This window comes from Onychomys torridus, chromosome 12, assembly GCF_903995425.1.
Source record: "Onychomys torridus chromosome 12, mOncTor1.1, whole genome shotgun sequence".
Classification (NCBI taxonomy): domain Eukaryota; kingdom Metazoa; phylum Chordata; class Mammalia; order Rodentia; family Cricetidae; genus Onychomys; species Onychomys torridus.
The window spans coordinates 2,209,492-2,228,454 of record NC_050454.1 but is presented as its reverse complement, the minus strand read 5'-3'; the positions used below and the strand labels follow the sequence as shown (position 1 = coordinate 2,228,454).

The 18,963-nt window shown below is 45.2% G+C and overlaps 1 protein-coding gene across 1 annotated transcript in view; it reads right to left on the bottom strand.

Moving 5' to 3' along the window:
• Vps8 (VPS8 subunit of CORVET complex) overlaps positions 1–18,963 on the bottom strand; it is a 203,649-nt gene that overhangs the window by 144,848 nt on the left and 39,838 nt on the right. Inside the window, exons 17-20 of the mRNA XM_036204062.1 lie at positions 18,609–18,699; positions 18,290–18,336; positions 17,711–17,800; positions 2,144–2,190 (exon numbers count right to left, since the gene is read on the bottom strand). Of these exons, the coding sequence (XP_036059955.1) occupies positions 2,144–2,190; positions 17,711–17,800; positions 18,290–18,336; positions 18,609–18,699 (275 nt within the window). The remainder of the gene's footprint in view (positions 1–2,143; positions 2,191–17,710; positions 17,801–18,289; positions 18,337–18,608; positions 18,700–18,963) is intronic.

Sequence of the window (18,963 nt, the reverse complement as noted above, 5' to 3'; positions counted from 1 at the left end):
CTAACAGAGAGATAGATGGCTTAGGAATAAAAGATCAATGTGGATCAAACAGCTTCTTCGATCCTTCTGCTAAGCCCAGAACTAGACAGGATCTTAGACCAACGGGGAAAAAAAAAGCCAGATGGGAAGAAGCTAAATCAAGAACAGCTTAGATCTAGAACAGAAAGAGGGGGGGATCCAAAGCTTGCACAACCTCAGGCCTTACACCATGGTGGTGATGTGCCCTGGTCCTCTGGTGGTTGCTGGAACTTCAAGAGCTGGCCAGGACCAGGAGTGAAAGAAAACAGTCACGTGGGACCCTCATCAAGCAGAAGCTGGACCCACGCAATCCTGACTTTTGAGACTCAGGAAACAAAACTGAGAGACAAGAAAACGTATTTCTATCACCGGCCAGACAGCGAGGAGCATGTGCCCGGGAGTACGGGGGTGGTGAGGGGGGGGGGGGGCGCTACAGAAGAACCGGAATATGCTGTGAGCCTGGGACTCCTCTCGGAGATTCCCGTGACAAGCACTGGATTTACCCCGTACGACCCAGAGGAAAGCATGCTGAGGCAGAAGACTACGGAAGGGTTGGCGGGAAGGAAGATAACAGAGAGATTCTAATGAGACTAGAAGGGAAGAGCTCTGTCTTCTGTTAACTCGTTTAATGAGAAATCCCCGCTCTCAGGCTAGCTGGCTGATTGGAGAATATTTTCTTTTCAAACCATACAGATAAGAAATGTTTATCTATAGAACATTTTTGGGAATAACATACAATGTTTGCCAGACTTTTTACCCCATCTTGTCCTTCACTTTACCACTGTTGGGGTCATCTTAACTTTGTGTCACGGTCAGAGCACTCAGAACTCCAGATAGTGAGCACAAGCCTCCTTGTTCCTTCAATCACTGAGTATTAAAGAGCCGCTTTACACCGGATGCCACACCTTTTTAGTGTGAGAAGCGTGTCCTGCTATAATTAGAATTCTGTCAATGTGAAGAGTTCAGTGGACTGCAATAGTTAACACCATTTGGAAGCCTCTTTACCTAAACTTCCGGCTCTGGAAACAAGGCCAGCATTGCCTCTCTGAAATTTGAGAGTTAAATAAATCAAAACATATAAACCTAAATTACTAAGGTGTATTTTAAAAATGAAAAATATAGCCAGGCAACAGTGGCGCACGCCTTTAATCCCAGCACTCAGGAGGCAGAGGCAGGTGGATCTCTGAGTTTGAGGCCAGCCTGGGCTACAGAGCGAGATCCAGGACAGGCACCAAAACTACACTGAGAAACCCTGTCTCAAAAAACCAAAAACTAAAAAAAAAAAAAAAAAATTAAAGACATAACTAGCAGGAAAGTGAGGGTGAAAATGGGGTGAAAAGTAGCACTCTATCAGGAAAGGACGCAGAGGGCCCACACAGCATCTCGGTGTCCAGGCTTCTAAGGTCTTCACCCCGGGGAAACATCTCCCTTAGCACTTACGTCTAGGGAGGAAATGTATAAAGCACGGCTGTCAACAGTATCTCTACTGCAGCACGCGCGCGGGTCACAATCTTTAGCCCTTAGAAAGTGGTCTTAGCCACCAGCTAAGCAAAGAGCTCAGGAGCTGGACTCCTGTGCTGAGAATCACGCCTTTGCCCCAACAGCTCCTGTGTGAACCTGACAAGTTTCTTAGTCGCTTGCTGCCTGTGGAACATCATCTATGACATAGATGAGGAACCCTTACCCCATTGCTATACACGTTAACACGGTGCTACAGCAGTCAGACGCCGATCTAAAGGGCCTGTGCTTGGCTCTTACAACCACTGCCCGAGACTATGAAAGGCTCACGTTGGAAGTTAATAAAGTTAATACTTAAACCTAAAAAATCGACTCTAGAGTTTTACACTTTAATTTTAAATAAAAGGCTCTGAGAAAAAAGATATAAATACCGGGGTAATAGCCTGTAAGAGCGGCACCCCCACATGATGCCTCTCCCCTCTACCCCGCTGCACACAAGCACAGATGACACACCAAAAGTTTGTTAAGTTTATCGTAGGAAGAGTCTGAAAACTCAAAGAATGAAGTCTGTGCAAATTAGGAAAACTCCAGGGACACTTAGAGCGCTCCTAAGCAAGACACGACCCGGGTTCGAACTGACTGAGGCTCACAGGCAATGGATACTCACTTTCGCTGAAGCAGAAGGCAGTAGTCCACTATGACTGGCACCGTGTCCTGGAAGAGAGCATAGAAGATTATCAGCTCAGCCGCCCCACAGCCCACTGGGGAAAGCAAAGGGCGGCTTCAGGTGCTGGGGACTCCTAGGATGATGCAACTTTAGACCATGCTGTCCGCAAGCAAACCTGCACCCACAATTCAGTAATTAAGGGGTGGAGGGCTTTTTAAAGATTTTATTTTTGTTTTATATTCATGGATGATTCGCCTGTGAGTATATCTATTCACAACACGCATGCATTCCCCAGAGGCCAGAAGAAAGCATCAGATCCACTGGAGCTGAAGCTATAGACAGGTGGGAGCTGCCACGTGGGTTAGGGGAATGAAACCCAGGTTCTCTGAAGAGCAGTCAGTGACCCTAACTGTGGAATCATCTCCAGCAACCCCCCAACCCCCCAAAAAATGTTTAAATCCATTCTGGGTATCTACTGTGGTTATGTAACAGAAAGAGAGAGTAGCAATGGGAGAAAGAGAAAAGCAGTAAGAAATAGAATTAAATTAATATAAACACGAGAAAAGAGTAAGATTTTTCTATTTATACCATCATCTATAGTACGAGCTTATAGTTTATAATGACATTAAAATAAACAACAGACATCAAATTGAAAATACATTTGGTCCTGATGGTGCTTCAGGTGACTTAGAGTTACCTACGTTTTTGCTTAATGTTCTAAACTAACTTTATAGTTGATTTAACTTCTCAGCTTTATATTTTAGAGTTCCTCATTTACGGTCTCATATCAAGTAGGTGGCAACTCATAATTCCGGCCTTTTTCAAAGAGTAGCTCATAATGGCTGGAAACTAACAGCCTGGGCTTGCTGTAGTCCTCCATCCTCCAGCACAGGACACCAGAGCTATCGGACCGCACAGAACACAGTCCACACTTAGTGGACAGAGGTCACAAAGGAAAGCTTTCTTGCCAGAGGGAAGATCTGAAGAGGCCCTGCAATCCTGAAGTGATCACTTTGGCTCATCCCCCTTTCTTGACAATATTCTTCATGACCAGATTTGTAACTTTATTTAGACTCTTCACCAAACAGGACCTGTGGGCTCAGCAGGTAAAAACGCTTACCGCCTGGCCTAACAGCCTGGTTCAAACCCACATGGTGGAATGAGGGACCTGACTCCACAGGCTGTCATCTGATGTCCAGACTTGTGCCACAGCACCTGAACACCTGCACATATACTCACACAGAGTAAACAAATATGTAAGATTTAAAAGCAGGAATTAAACTCAGAGATTCACTAAGACTCAGAGCTACATTGGCTCTCAACCTTCTGGAAGAGAGAAGTAGGCTAGATAACTGGGTGGGAGTTCCTAGAAATGTGGGGTGGGGGGGGGGGTGGGGGGGGGATCTAGTGATGCCATTTCGAATATGCAGGTAAGGGTTAGAAATCTCTCAGCAGTTAAACCACATTAGCTGGCCTGAAAACTTCCTGTACTCTAGTTCCAAGGGATCCAATCCTCCACCTCCGTGTATACCTGTACCCCCACAATTGCATAAAGAAGTGAAACACACAGCCAGGCTCTCACGGAAGAATGGACAGCGGGGTCTAAAGTGGACAGAGGACAGAGAGGCAAAGCAAGAAGTGTCACCAACCAGGTGACAATGCAGAGGAGCCCAAGTTTCAATGCCACAAAGAAGCCGAGAGGAAGGGGCAGAAACACCTGAAACTGGGGTTCTCAAACACCCCGCAGCCTCAATAAAAGGAAATCTGAAGAGAAAAACCTACCTCCTGGCACAGAGATTGGCAGGAAGGCTGTGCCTCATGGTGAGGCAGGATAAATCTGTACTCTCAGAGACTGGGACCTAGGACCCTGATAACAGACAACTGTTAACTACTCCTTAGAACGGGAATGCCCAGGCCAAGAAAATGGCCATGTGAAAGCAACAGATTCCCAAGCTCCCCAAAAGCAGAGCAAGCCCCATCGAGCCCTTAAAGCTGTGCTTAAAATAAAACAGTTACAGCTGGGCAGTGGTGGCGCACGCCTGTAATCCCAGCACTCAGGAGGCAGAGGCAGGCGGATCTCTGTGAGTTCAAGGCCAGCCTGGGCTACAAAGCGAGTTCCAGGACAGCCTCCAAAGCTACAGAGAAACCCTGTCTCGAAAAACCAAACAAACAAACAAAAAAATATTTACACATCTCATGAGATAACGTACCATGGATGAGTGCCACTAGGGACTGCCAATGCCTGTAGCAAGACCCTAAAACTTACCAGCAGAATCTATTTTAAAAATCATTAGAGGCAAAAAAGAAAAGTAGAACTTCATCTAAAGTGTTCATTGATGTATTTTCCACACCTCATCAGTTCCACTCAACCAAGAAAGATTTTAAAATAAAGAGTGACGGACACACACTGCTCTTCAACTCAGCATTGGGCATTCCTAGGATACCCAGCAATGCTGCTGGATTCCAGGACTGGGAAGTCTACTGAGGAGTCTGTCCTCCTGGTGATGGCGAGAGCCAGCTGCAGAAGCTGGAGCTCTGAGTGAAGCGTTTGGGACAGAGGACATAAAAGAGGCAGGAAGGGGGAAGAGAGCAAGAGGAGGTGGGAAGAAGAGGACTGGGGTGTGTGTGGCTGGAATCCCAAGTAAGAAAGAGAGAGCGCTGGAACACAGCCGGTAGCTCAAGAGGGACTTCAACAACGTTTCCTGAAATAAAAGCCCTTGCATCTCCTCCCTACAAGAGCACACACAGGAGGGAAATGGCCCGAGATGACACAGGGGGACACAGTGACTCTAAAAATAAAGAACAGGCCAGGAAGTAGACCTGTCACTGGGAGAGCAGAAACCTCTCAGGCTAGCCTGATTTACCCCCGGTGACATTCAATGCCAGAGTGAACAATGCTTCCTAGATCCTTAATGAAATGACCTTTCCATATAAAACCTGGAGACCAGCAATTTGAAGACACAGCTCAAAGAACACTGCTCTCACAAACCTTGAAGATGCTCTTAAGTCAATCCACAGCTCTTTCCACACTCCTGTTCATCCCTACCTTCTCATTCCTTCCTTACGGTACTACATGAATCCTGATACCTTCATCCTAAAAGAACTAAAAATACATCCCCCCAACCAGGACCCCAATGCTGCTCTCTCCAGACTTCATCGGAACACGAGTGACAAGTATGTCCTCCTGCCATCACACGGGACTGCTGCAGAGCCAGTGTGTGCCACTGTACTTGGATTCTCCCTGAACACACATCCAAGTGGACAATTCACCAGGACGACTTGTGTTTAACTAATAACTAAATAAATAAATTAAACAGATAAATGTCAGTAGGAAAAGAGGAAACTAAAACCCAGAAGATATGTACATCCAACAGATACTCAAAAAGTACACACACACAAACAAATAAACATGAATGAATACGGCACCCCGACAGACCACTTCTCAGTACTAAACGATAACAAGATGACTGAACAAGTCAGGCACAGGGACTGCTAAGCAGATGAATAAAACAGTGTCATCTCACACTAAGAAAGAGAGTTATCACATCAGTTTAGACTCCAGACAAGAAAGATAGCAGAGCAGATAAAAGAGTGGTAACTGGGCTGGAGAGATGCTCAGCAGCTAAGACCACTGGCTGCTTCTGCAGAGGACCTGGGTCCAATTCTCAGCACCCACAGGGTGGCTCACAACCATCTGTAACTCCAGTTCTAAGGGACCTGACACCTTCTTCTGGTCTCTCCGGGCACTTCATGCACATGGTGCACAGACATCCATGCAGTCAAAACACTCATGCACATAAGATAAATATTCAAAAAAAGAAGACTCATTAGCTTGAAGATAAAATTTGAAACCATGAAGGAAAATTTGTCATGAAAATTGAGATGCTGAAAAAGAACCAAACAGAAATTGAGGGAATCAAAGAATAAAATACACAGAGGAACCCACACAAAAACTGTAGATCCAGCCTAGGAATATTTCTGCATGGATGGGGGAGGACTATAAGGTCCCACCCCTGTCCTCACCCCTATCCTAGGCCCTGTTGGCAGTTCACGACTGTGAGAGAAGGGGAGTCATTTCTTCAGCACCAACACATTCCCCACAATCCAGCAAACACCCTGCCTGTGCAAACAGCCCTGACTAAACTCAGTGGGTTACTCAAAAACAAACAAGCCAGGGGCATGCTAGGAAGAAGCAGGGTTGCAGCAGGAGACAGGAGAGGGGGAAGGGCAAGTATCATCAAAATAAATTCTATGCATGAAATAGTAAAAAATTAAAAGTTATTGTTAAAAAAGATTCCAAGGTGGTAGCGCACACCTTTAACCCTGGCACTCAGGAGGCAGAGGCAGAGGGAACTCTACCAGTTCAAGCCATCCTGCTCTACAGAGCAAGTTCCAGGCCAGCCAGAACTACATACTGAGGTCATGTCTCAACAACAACAAAACCAAACTAAATTTAAACAGCCGAAAATATCACCAGTGACATGATCAAGCTCATGAATGGATTCCAGGTATAGGGGACAACATCAAGACAACAGCACTTCCAAGAACTCTGGGGTATGCTCAAGACCCACCCAAAGAAGCCGTGAGGCAGAAGATGAGATAAAGTCTAAAGGTTTATACAATTCATTCAATAAAAATATGGTGAAGATTTCCCAGAGCTAGAGAAAGACATCCAAACCCAAAGACATTTAGATGTGACCACGGAAGAACCTAGTCACAGCACATCATAGCAAAATGTCAAAATACAAGGCAGAGAAACGATACTAAAGCTACCAGGGGAAAACTTCAAATCACACAGGCAGAAAAACTGGGATAACATCAGATCCGCCACCACCACTGAAAGCCAGGAAAACATGGCTTCTACAGATGTCAAGCACAGAAAAGTGACTGTTGACTCAGCTTGTGACATGAAGCCCAGCTGTCTCTTAAAACTGATGGAGAAATGAGTGCTTCCTTCTTGACAACCGGGCCAGCACTGGAGGAAATTCTCCAGGGACACTCTACATAAGAGAATAAGAAAATCGTTTTGCCCACAAGGACAGAGGAGAGAAAAATAACGAAGCCCAGCAAGGATGAATCAATCAACCAGCAGACAAATGAGAAGAAAAAACTACCAATGATTCACTCAGACACAATCACCACCCAAACCACCTCAGCAATAATCTTACATGCAAAAGGCCTTAACTAACCAATTAAGACTCAGAGAAAGAAGTTAGATGAAGGTAAGTAAGTAAATAAAAAGACAAGATCCAGGCCCGGGGAGATAATTCAGTGCAGTCCATCAAAGAAATCAGAGAGATTTCAAAGTTAGCAACTGAATGATGCACCTCAAGGTTCTAGAAAAAATAAAAAAATCCACTAAGATCAAATAAGCAGACAGCAGCAAACAAATACTAGAGCAGGAATGAACGAGACAGAGGCTACAAGAACAAGGCATAAAGTCAACCAGAGCTAGTTCTGTGAAAATATTAGCAAGATTTACTATTGCCTAGCCAAACCAAAACCAAGACAGATAAGACCCAATTTAAGAAATTAGAGGTGAAAGAGAGCTGTTACCAATAAAATACGGAAGATCACTGGGGAATACTTTAAAAATGTAGACTCTCAAAAGTGGAAATACCTAGAAGAGTTGTGTTTGTTGCAGAATATTTGTTTACACTGTGTAAAGATGTGTCACTGTGGTTGGTTTAATAAAGAGCTGAATGGCCAATAGCTAGGCAGGAGAGGATAGGTGGGACTTCAGGGCAGAGAGAGGAACTAGGATGAATCTAGCAGCAAGAGAAATGCCAGCAAGACACTGAAGAAGCTGGACATATGGTACAGAGAGGTAATCGAGTCATATGTCAAATTTAGATCAATAAAAACAGGTTAACTGAAGTTTTCTTTCTTTTTCTTTTTTTTTTTTTTTGAGCTGAGGACCCAACCCAGGGCCTTGCACTTGCTAGGCAAGCACTCTACCACTGAGCTAAATCCCCAACCCAGGTTAACTTAAGTTTTAAGAGCTAGTTGGGAAAAGGACTAAGCTAAGGCCAAGCTTTCATAGTTAATAAGTCTCCATGTCGTTATTTGTTAGCTGATGGCCCAAAGGAAGTCGGACTACATGTGTTAATTTCTAAATGTGTACACCATGCCCCAATTACAGCCAGATACCACCACCAACTTACACAGACCTGTGACAACGCAGCTGAGGCAGCGGTGGTAGTCCACAGGCTCTAGTCCCAGACCAGACGGCGTCAGTCTGAATCCTACCAGGCCATGAGGAACATCTACTACCAGACTTCTCCAACTGTCCTCAGACAGAAGGCAGGGACACTACACAAGTCATTCTAAGAAGAGGGCATTTGTGACTGCAAAACCAGACAAGGACACACATACATGCCACACTCCCAAACAAAACAAAGTACTAAACACAACAATTTCCCCGATCAAACAGGTGCAAAAGGGACAGCGTCAGACTGTCCCACTTGGAAGACGACAGACGGAAAAGACATCATGGGCTCCGCCAGAAAACTGCTGGACTTGACAACACTTTCAATAAAGTTGCAGGAAACAAAATCAAAACACAAGATCAGCTTTTATATATGCCAATAATGAATTTTCTGAGAAAGAAACTAGGAAACACATCCCATCCACAACTGAAGAAGGAAGGAAGAAACATAACCAAGGAGGTAAGGGCCTCCACAATGCTCACACGCTAGAAAAGACATCATACAAGACACCAGGCACTGAAGAAGTCTGCCATGCTCCTGAGCTGACATAATTCATATTCTGGAGATGGCTATCTTACCAAAAGTAGCCTACAGATTCAATAGAATACCTTCAAAATCCCACTGGCTGGCCCTTGGAGGAAGGTAGAACTACAGACCCAATGTTACATGCTTACTCCGAAAGAAAAAAGAAGTTGCTGGCAGCAGGCCTGAGGCGCCACCTGCTGGCAGAACATGAATTAGCACTACTGCCATTTTAACTAGTTGGGTTAGTTCATTTTGCTGTTTCCGATAATAGCTTTATTTTTAAATTTTGTTTTTCTGGAGGCGAGGTCTCACCCAGTGACCTTGGCTGGCCTTAGACCTCTGATTTTTCTGCCTCAGATTCCTAAGAACTGGGATTAAAGATGAAAGTGCAGGAAACCTAGACGCCAACTCAAATGATCTCGCCCAGCTTCTAAGTCCTGTTTGAGGATGGAGAAAGCCACTCCCAGAACATCAAGCTATCATATGAAGACCCCAGTGGTCTGGGGAGATGGCTAAACTGGTAAAACGCTTGCCATGCAAGCTAAGAACTGAGTACAATGCCCAACGTTCACGTAAAACCAGGGATGGCAACATACATGTAACCCCAGCACACTGGAGAAGCATAGACAGGAGGATCCCTGGGGACGGCTCCCCAGTCAGTCTACGCAAACGAGGGAGCTCCAGGTTCAGTGAGAGACCCCGTCTCAAACTAAGGTGAGAGCGATTGAGGACACCCAGGACCAGTGTCTAGCCTCCACATGCACACACTCTCCCATGTGTACACACAGAGGACAAAGCAGAGACAGACAGACATACAGACATGACACAGTCATAGACAGGAAGCCAGGAAGGAAGGAATCTCAACGCTTGGGGCAGACTACGCTTTATGAGTTGTCGACCAGAAAGGCCCTTTTAAGGGCTCCCCAAAACAACAGAGACTATGGCCACTGCTGTTGACTGCCTTTGGGAACTAGAAGGAAGACCCTACTGTGCAAGGCGCCGGTGCCTGGTTGCAGGACATAAAGAAACAAAGCTAGAAGTGAGCTGGAAGCTTCCTCCCTGTTGGCACTTGACAGTGCTAGAACATGCTAGCAGGCTGCTGGGGGAGAACTGCCATCAATGGTCTTACTCAGCTGTGGGTCCTTCAAGTTATACTGGGGCGGGCCAGCCAGCCAGCCAGCCAGCCAAGGACGTGCCCATTGGTGCAATTATGTGGGTACGCAGCTTTTTCCTAATTGAGCTGAGGCCTGCTCTACAGGAGAGAACTCAGGTCTGGTACAGCAAACCTGGACAAAGGTCTGTTCCTAACGAGGAAGCTACTTCTGCTCTTTTGCTAACTGGGCATGATATGCCCGGCACTGTGCCTTCTGCATATTCATGCTGATGCCAGAGCTACGGCTGCCCTTGGGCCTGGTGAGAGCAGTGATTGGCAATAGGTGGTGGCTACTGCAGATACTCTTATGAACCCATCGACATTCTGTCCTGGCACAGAAGAGGCCCCACCTCTTCCTGCAGGTTCATGGGCAGCTGACGCACTGCTGAGGGGAAGGGTTTGCAGGCAGTTAGAGAAGATGAGACACCAGACACACAGTAGAAGGGGTGGGGCAGGAGGAGGGATGGGCAGCAAGAAAAGGAGGAGAGAGGGCAATTGGGTGAACATCATCAAACCCTATCACACACAGGTCCACGTATGAAAATATCATAATATACAATAAAAACATAATATACAAAAAAAAAACATACAGAGAAACTGCGCCTCCTAGTCAGAAGCCATCCTCCCTTTATCTGCACACATCAAGCAGAAGGCATAAACCTGAGGGCTATTTCATCAGCAGTGCTTCCTTTCACAGAAGATGTACCACCTCCTTCCTCCTCTCCCCTCCCCTTCCTCCTCTCCCCTCCCCTTCCTCCTCTCCCCTCCCCTTCCCTTCCCTCCCCTCCTCTTCCCTCCCCTCCTCTTCCCTCCCCTCCTCTCCCCTCCCCTTCCTCCTCTCCCCTCCCCTTCCTCCTCTCCCCTTCCCTTTCCTCCCCTCCCTTTCCTCCCCTTCCTCCCCTCCCTTTCTCCTTCCTCCTCTCCCTTTCTCCTTCCTCCTCTCCCCTCCCCTTCCTCCTCTCCCCTCTCATCTTGCCAGGATACCAAACTGGCCTCAAAAATAACTAAACACCCCCACCCCAAAAAAAAGCCTGGCGGCGATAGCGCACGCCTTTAATCCCAGCACTCAGGAGCCACAGCCAGGCAGATCTCTGTGAGCTCGAGGCCAGCCTGGTCTACAGAGCGGGATCCAGGACAGGCACCAAAACAACACAGAGAAACCCTGTCTCAAAAAACAAAACAAACAGATGAACAAAACTTCACAAAGCAACAAGAGACAGCCTCGAACTGAATATCCTCAGCCTCAGCCTCCTGCAACTTGGGAGCTGTGTTTCCCCACATTGAGCACCTTCTGATCTCATGGATGCTGTGTGCTGCAAACAAGTCCAACGAGGCCATCCATGTGTGTGCAGCGGTCCACTTACACACGCTGCTCTCAGCCTTGGCAGAGAAGCCTCACGCTGCAGCAGCAGTGTTACCACAGAGATCTTTTTAGACCGGGTTCAAGTGCCGAGAATAAGTGACTGACAAGTGTTCAGCCCCAAACGAGCCATCTACATCATCGCCTCCAAGTGGGCACCATGAAGAGGGTGAGAGCCAGAAGACAGGAGAGACTGCTTTAGTCTTACTCAGAGTGGACCCTGTGTGCAGGATGTGCCCTTGGCACAACAGTGTTGTGACTGGTAAGGTTTCCCAATCGCTTCCTGGTTGGATGTCAGGCCTGCTCTGGTACTGTAAACCTGGTCAAAAGCCCATGGCTCAGAAGGTCATAGGCCCCACCAGGGAATCCACTACTAGATCTGAACAGACTGAACCCTTCAGAACGTTTTCATACATGCCAACACACATTTGTTGAGGGCCTTTAGCAGTTAATGTTGCTGGGGAAGGGAGGCAGTCCCTAACTAACCCAGGAACTAACCCCCCACCTACGTGGACAAACAACCCTTACTCTGTGGGTCACATAAAAATAGAGTGAGAGCCAGTTAGAAGAAGAAACTCAAAGGGAGTGCGGTAGGGTGGTTAGCAGGGTACTAGGGGGGAATACATATTAAGTTAAAAAAACAACAACACTTTTAAACTCCTATCTAGCTAGATCTTTTGGATCTAGCACACAAAATTTGAATCTAATATTTAATCCTGTTATGTTTACCCATAATTATTTTGATTGGATTTTCTTATAAGGTCATTTTCCGTCTTGATTCTTGGTGCCATCTCCGACAAGCTAAATCTTTAGCTAAGCCACTGTTAAAACACTTGGAATAGGAAGGTATGTACACACATGGATACTACATACACATATACATACATGTGAAGTTTATTTATGGGTGTGACATTACAAACAGGTAGAAAGGGCATGGGATCTACTGCATCCAGTTTGGGACCCTGAGGTCTGGAGCTGGGCAACTGAGCCTCAGTGCTCCTTTGACAGAAGTGAGGATAGCAAATGCTGCTTCTACGTTCACATAGTATTATGGCAAAATATTTACTGAAAACTCCATATTTCATCCTGGCAACAAGTTGATGGTACAGGAAAAAAAAAACAATGCTGTGGATGTCTTTCTGTATACTGTGAATATTTGTTGCTCCCATTGGCTAATAAATAAAGCTGTTTTGGCCTATGACAAGGCAGCTTAGAGGCAGGTGGGAAATCCAAGCAGAGATACAGAGAAAAGAAAGGCAGAGTGGGTGGAGGGAGGGGTACCTTGAGCTGGCTGCCCAAAGAGCAATAAGATGCCAGCAGACCAGTAACGACACGGCCCTGTGGCAAAGCATAGAAAGGGTTAATTTAAGATGAAAGGGCTAGCTAAGAAGCCTTCCATAGGCCATATAGTTGATAATTAATATAAGCCTCTGAATGATTGTTTTTAAGCAGCTGTGGGACCTCAGGGCCGAGCAGGACACAGGAAAACTTCCAACTACACAACAACCATATATATGAAAGACATTAAGAGAAAATTAATAAGAGGCTGAAGAATCTCCTTTGTGCACGGATGTTTAGGCATCCACACTGATCCAAAGCTACTCACGGAGTATTAATCGTGACTCAGGGTGTCCCTGAGGTTTAGAATACCTGGGGTTCTAATCCTGAGTCTTAAGGTGTGAACAATTGTATCGTAGCCACCATGTCACATATGCCGGACGCTTAGTCTAACTTCTCTAACACGTGACATATGGACTTTTCCAACTATGCTCTGTGCTCACGGAAAGAAGCACTCCAGATGAAAGCCCTGAAGTCCAGTGTTTACATCCAAATGCTAACTTCATTGTTCACCAGCCATCTGTGATATAAAAGGATTTGTCTCATCTCTCTGTGCCCTGATGTCATCGATAAAGGCGAGCAGTCACCGCACCCACCTTGCAGAGTTCTGCCAAGACTCAAATGGGCTGATGTGCATTCATGATGCATTGCTTTAGTAAGCTCTGCCCCAAGTGCTTGCTCAGAGCCTTGGTCTCTGGTGAAGGGATGCTGAAGGACGGTTGAAGTTTAGGAGATGCAGTCTGGTGGGAGGTTCTCTAAGAGAAATAATCTTTTTCCTCACAGGAGCCCATGAGAGCAAATTGTTTAAATGAACCCAGAATCTTTGGAGTACTGTTCTATGTGCTCTATGTGCACAAGTCCACGCACACCATACTGACATCACAGTGCTATTTACCACAAACCCTCCAAAGCTGAGCAGATACCAGTGCTATGCTCTCAAATTGGAAGGAAAAACAAAAACAAAAACAAAAAAAAACGGTAAGCTGAATGGATCTATTTCCTTTATAAGGTAACTAGCTTTAGATTTTTTCCTAACACTAGAGTAAGGCGAAGGGTATGTAATAGAGTCTATCATATGATGTGCATTAGCTGGTGAGAAACAAAAAGATTAAGTGTCTACTGGAATTATTTTGTGGTTGTCTGAAATAAAACGGTTCCCAAAGAGAGGGTGATATTAGGAGTATGGCCTTGTTGAGGAAGTGTGTCACTGTGGGGTGAACTCTGAGGTCTCTTTTGCTCAAGCCTCCTTCAATGTGACTTTCAACATTTTCCTTCATAAGAGTTTCTGTGGTCATGGTGTCTCTTCACAGCAATAAAAATCCAAACTATGACATATTTTATTTTAAATTTCGAGATGGTCCCATGTAGGCTGCTGCACAGAACTTGCTACATAGCCAAAGATGACCTTGAATTTCTGATTCATCCTCCTGCCTCCACCTCCTGTGTGCTGTGTTTACAGTTGTGTGCTACCTCACCCAGTTTACATAACACTACAGCTCAAACCCAGGGCTGGGTGCTGGCCAGGCCAGCACTCCACTAGACATACAGCCAGCCATGAAATTATCCATCATGATCATCTATTAATTCATTCCTGCTCATCTATGTTCTCTTTTGTTGGCTCTGAACAATGGCTGCCAGGCACCGGGCTTTGAAGTCAGGAACTGTCTGAGTCCAGGCTCTATGACTTCAGCAGCAGTACTTGTGGAAAGTAACTTAACCTCTACATTTCCTCAGATAAAAAGAGGACAAATGTGGTGTCTACGCTTCGTGGAACTGTGAGAGCTCAATGAAATGAAAGTCACGCACTCTGATTGCTGTCCCCGCAGCGTTTGCTCAGTGGGTCTTTGTCAATGGTCACTGTTTTGTTTGCAGGGATAGTTGGTTGGCTGGCTGGCTGGCCCAACTCCTTAGTACTTTAGAAGGCAAAATCTGAACTGTATTGTTCTCCTCTGAAGTCTTAGCATTCTTCTAGCACCTAACTTTAGGTAAATACCTCTCTCAATATCTGTAGGTGTTGTGATTTACAAACTGTTATAGTGTGAATACAAACCGTCACCCATGTTCATGTGTTGGACATTTGGTCCCCAGCATGGTGCTTTGTGTGAATACTTATATCTCTGTCTCTGCTCCCCTCTCAATTAATTTCCCCCATCTTTCCCTAATGGATACTTCTTTTTAACCAAACATACTTTCAAAGAATACCATCTCGCCGCCTCTTGATGAAGTGTATTCTTATGAAAACATTAAAACTGTCTTTATCTACACTCCACAGCATATTTTTTATTACTATTATATGTACATATGTGTACAAGATGGGGGGGGGGGAGGAACATGCATGTGCCATGGCTTACAAATTGGATGTCAGAACCCGTGGAATCTAGGGATGAAATCAGGTCATCAGGCTTCCACTGCACTCACTGGGCCACCTCAAGTGGCCAATAAAACATCAATGCATACAAGTTATTATTCCTACGCCATCCTCTTCCTTTTCTTTTTGCTTTGTAGTTTCCTCCTCGGGTTCCTTATTTCATAACTTTATCTGAACTCATTTATCCCTGTCTACTGACAAATTCAATAAAGCCCCAGTCAAGAACAGTGCAGATCAGGAAACCAAATGCTCCTCTGACACCATGCAGCTCGTAATTGCCATATCTAAGTTCTGAGCATCAAACAGAGACATAAAATACCAATATCAAAATTCAGCACTTGGGAAGCAATGGCAGACAGAAAACTCTGTGTGTTCAAGACCAGTCTGGTCTATGTAGCAAATCCCAGACCAGCCACAGTTACACAGTGAGACCCTGTATTTAATAACAACAACAACAACAATAATAATAATAACAACAATATCAGTCCCTGCTCTATAGAAAACCAAAATTCCTAAATTTATTTTAAATGTTCCCATTAATAAATATTAAAAATATTTCAGCTGGCTGGGCATGTCTTTAATCCCAACACTTGGGATGCAGAGGCAGTCAGATCTCTGTGAGTTTGAGGCTAGCCTGGTCTACAAAGGAAGTTCAGGGACAATCAGGGCTGTTACACCGAGACCTGTCTCAAAAAAATCATACATATACCCCAAATTTCAGCTGTACTATAACCTTTAAAACAGGAAGAACCACATATATTATACTTATTGTTATATAGAGTTTAATTTATATGAACTCAAGGGACATATAGTCAAGCCAGTGGACCAAATCCTATCACAACAAAGCCTGGTTCTTAGATAGGCCTGATGGCACACAACACACTTGGAAGGCTGAGACAGACAGGTAAATCTCCATGACTTTGGTTCCAGTCTGGTCTTCACAGCAAGCTCCAGCCTAGCCAGGTCTACACTGTGAGACCCTGCTTCAAAACAAACATACAAACAAAAGAGGTGGGGACCAAAAAGATGACTGAGCAGGCAGGTAACGGCACCTGCCACCAAACCTAATGACCTGAGCTTGCCCCACAGGACAGACATGGTGGAGAGAGAGAACTCCCAGGAGCTGTCTTCCGAATTCTACACATACACCACGCAGTGTGTACTCAGTGGGTGCCAGGCCCCCACTTTGGTTTCTAGCAACAAGAGGAAGAGGAGGAAGAGGAGGAAGAGGAGGAAGTGGAGGAAGTGGAGGAAGAGGAGGAAGTGGAGGAAGAGGAGGAAGTGGAGGAAGAGGAGGAAGAGGAGGAAGAGGAGGAAGAGGAGGAAGAGGAGGAAGTGGAGGAAGAGGAGGAAGAGGAGGAAGAGGAGGAAGAGGAGGAAGAGAAACCATTTGTGACTTAAAACGCCTAAAATTCACCATCTAGCTCTTCGTAGAAAAGTTTGCTGTTCCTGATACTTAAGTATTTATTTAAAGGAGACTTAAGACTGGCTAGGGAATGTGGTTCAGTGCAAAAGTATTTGCCCCATGGAGCTGGAGAGGTGGCTCAGAGCTTAAAAGCATTGGTGGTTCATACAGAGGACCCCAATTCAATTCAATTCCCAGCACACACATGGTGGCTGGCAACCATTTGTAACTCTGGTTCCCTGGGGAGCCAACACCCTCTTCTGACTTCCATGGGCTCATGGTCCACACACATACACGCAGGCAAGATATTCATACACATAAAATAAATAGATCTTTAAAAAATAATCGAGTAGCCAGCAGTGGTGGCGCACGCCTTTAATCCCAGCACTTGGGAGGCAGAGGCAGGCTGATCTCTGTGAGTTCGAGGCCAGCGTGGGCTACAGAGTGAGTTCCAGGAAAAACACAAAGCTACACAGAGAAACACTCTCACAAAAAAACAAAAACAAACAAACAAACAAACAAAAAACTAACACAGTATTTGCCTCATATGTGAAAGACCCTCAATTTGAAAATGTGCATTTGGCACACATGCACACACAAAAAATACAGAGACAGAAGTGAGCTGCCGCTGTAGGGGTTTGTTGTAAACAGATTTACCACAAAAATAGCTGAAGATCAATGCAAATAGGAAAACCAGCATAATACATATGCATATCTTTAAGCTGTTCCTTGGCTTGCATTTTCATTAAGCTCTAAGATAATCTAAACATCTTTCATTAACATATTTTATAGGCTGTAATATACATATACATATATTTATCTTAGATGTATATCTTGAGTCACAGGTGTTTGGGAAACTAAATTTAAACCTTAGCAGCCCACTCCCTCCTTAACAACCCGAGTTCATATAAATGGGAGCCATTAGCAATGTCACCCACAGTAAGGTGTCAAGTCACAGGTGTGTTCCTTCACACAGCATGAGCAGCATTTCACCTGTCTCTTCCCATCTACTAGACACTTTTTTAAAATTCACTCTTACACGATTTCCCTGCAAACTCTGAAACAACGCTCTTAACACTAAAGGATGCTTAACAGCCAAAACCAGTAAGTCACGTGGGCAAGGCCAAGGGAATACGTGACAGCATCACGTGCTCAAGGCTAAGGGGATGCGTGAGAGCATCTGCAGCTGACACACACGAAGAGGCGTACCTGAAAATGCTGCTCCATCACTTGGATTTTTCCCTGGTCTGGGCACTTTTTCAGAGCCCGATCTGCATAATGGAACAGGATCTCTACCATCTACAGGAAAAACAGCTTTGTGTCAGAATCAAAGGGAATGGCTACATTTGTTCAATATTTAATGTACATGGTTAATTCTGAATCATGTGTTATCATTGTATTAAAAACACAGTTGGGATTTCAGTGGCTTTATTCCCTAATTCTCTGAGATGAAGAGCTAGTATTAATTTGCTAATCTTTCCTAAGAAATGTCTGTATGTTCCAGACCTCGGTGGTATAAAATCTCAGGAAATGAAAACCTGGAGTTCAGTGCCTCAGTAACCCTCCCCACAGAGGATGGCAAACCACTCTCAAGTATTCCTTCCCCCTGTGCTCTCTTGACTGCTGTGCTGATTTACCATCTTCATGGGGGAGGACAGTGGTAAGACTTTACACAGCACTGCAGACCACACCTGGGACTTACAGCCTGACCCACTTTCAAGTACAGCCATGTGCCTGATCATCCCCAAAGTCACTTGCAAGCACAAAAAGCAAATCTGCATTGCATACCCGATCTGCGACGACAGCCTTCCTCTTACTGACATCCCCCGATAGCCCTTTAGAGAAACAAGTCCAACAGGAAACAAAAGTTAGTGCTCACTCCAGAAGGGAACCTGGGTTCTGGTCTCCCATCCATGACCCACGCTAACAACACATTCAATTACAACAAGCCTCAATATCCAAATGCTGGATAATAGGGATATCTCACACCCACTAGACTAACAGCTTATCAGTGTGCTTCCCATTTGTTCTCATAGTAAATTTCCCTTATGGAAAGATTCTTTACAACGACACTTATAAACTCCACAGCATCTATTGACTTACTTACCCACGACTGCCTTTGCCTTTCCTTCATGGAAAGACCACGCAAGAGCCAAGGCTTCTGTGAGACAATCCTGTTTCAGGAGATGATCCATTCTCTAAAATGAGTAAAGGAGACATTCCAGTCCCTTCTAGCCGACCAATCAATGAAAGGAATTTCAATTCTACCTTTACAGAATCGCTGCTTGGGAGCGAACAGTACTTCAACAGCATTGCACATTTTGGCCTAGGACTTTGACTAAAGCAAGCACTTCCTAAAGCACTGTGGGCCTGTGGGCTTGTATGACGGATGGCAGGAGAGCCTGCACACAGAGAGGGAACAATCACAGAGAGACGATCACAGGAGAGATGGCTGGCTGCTT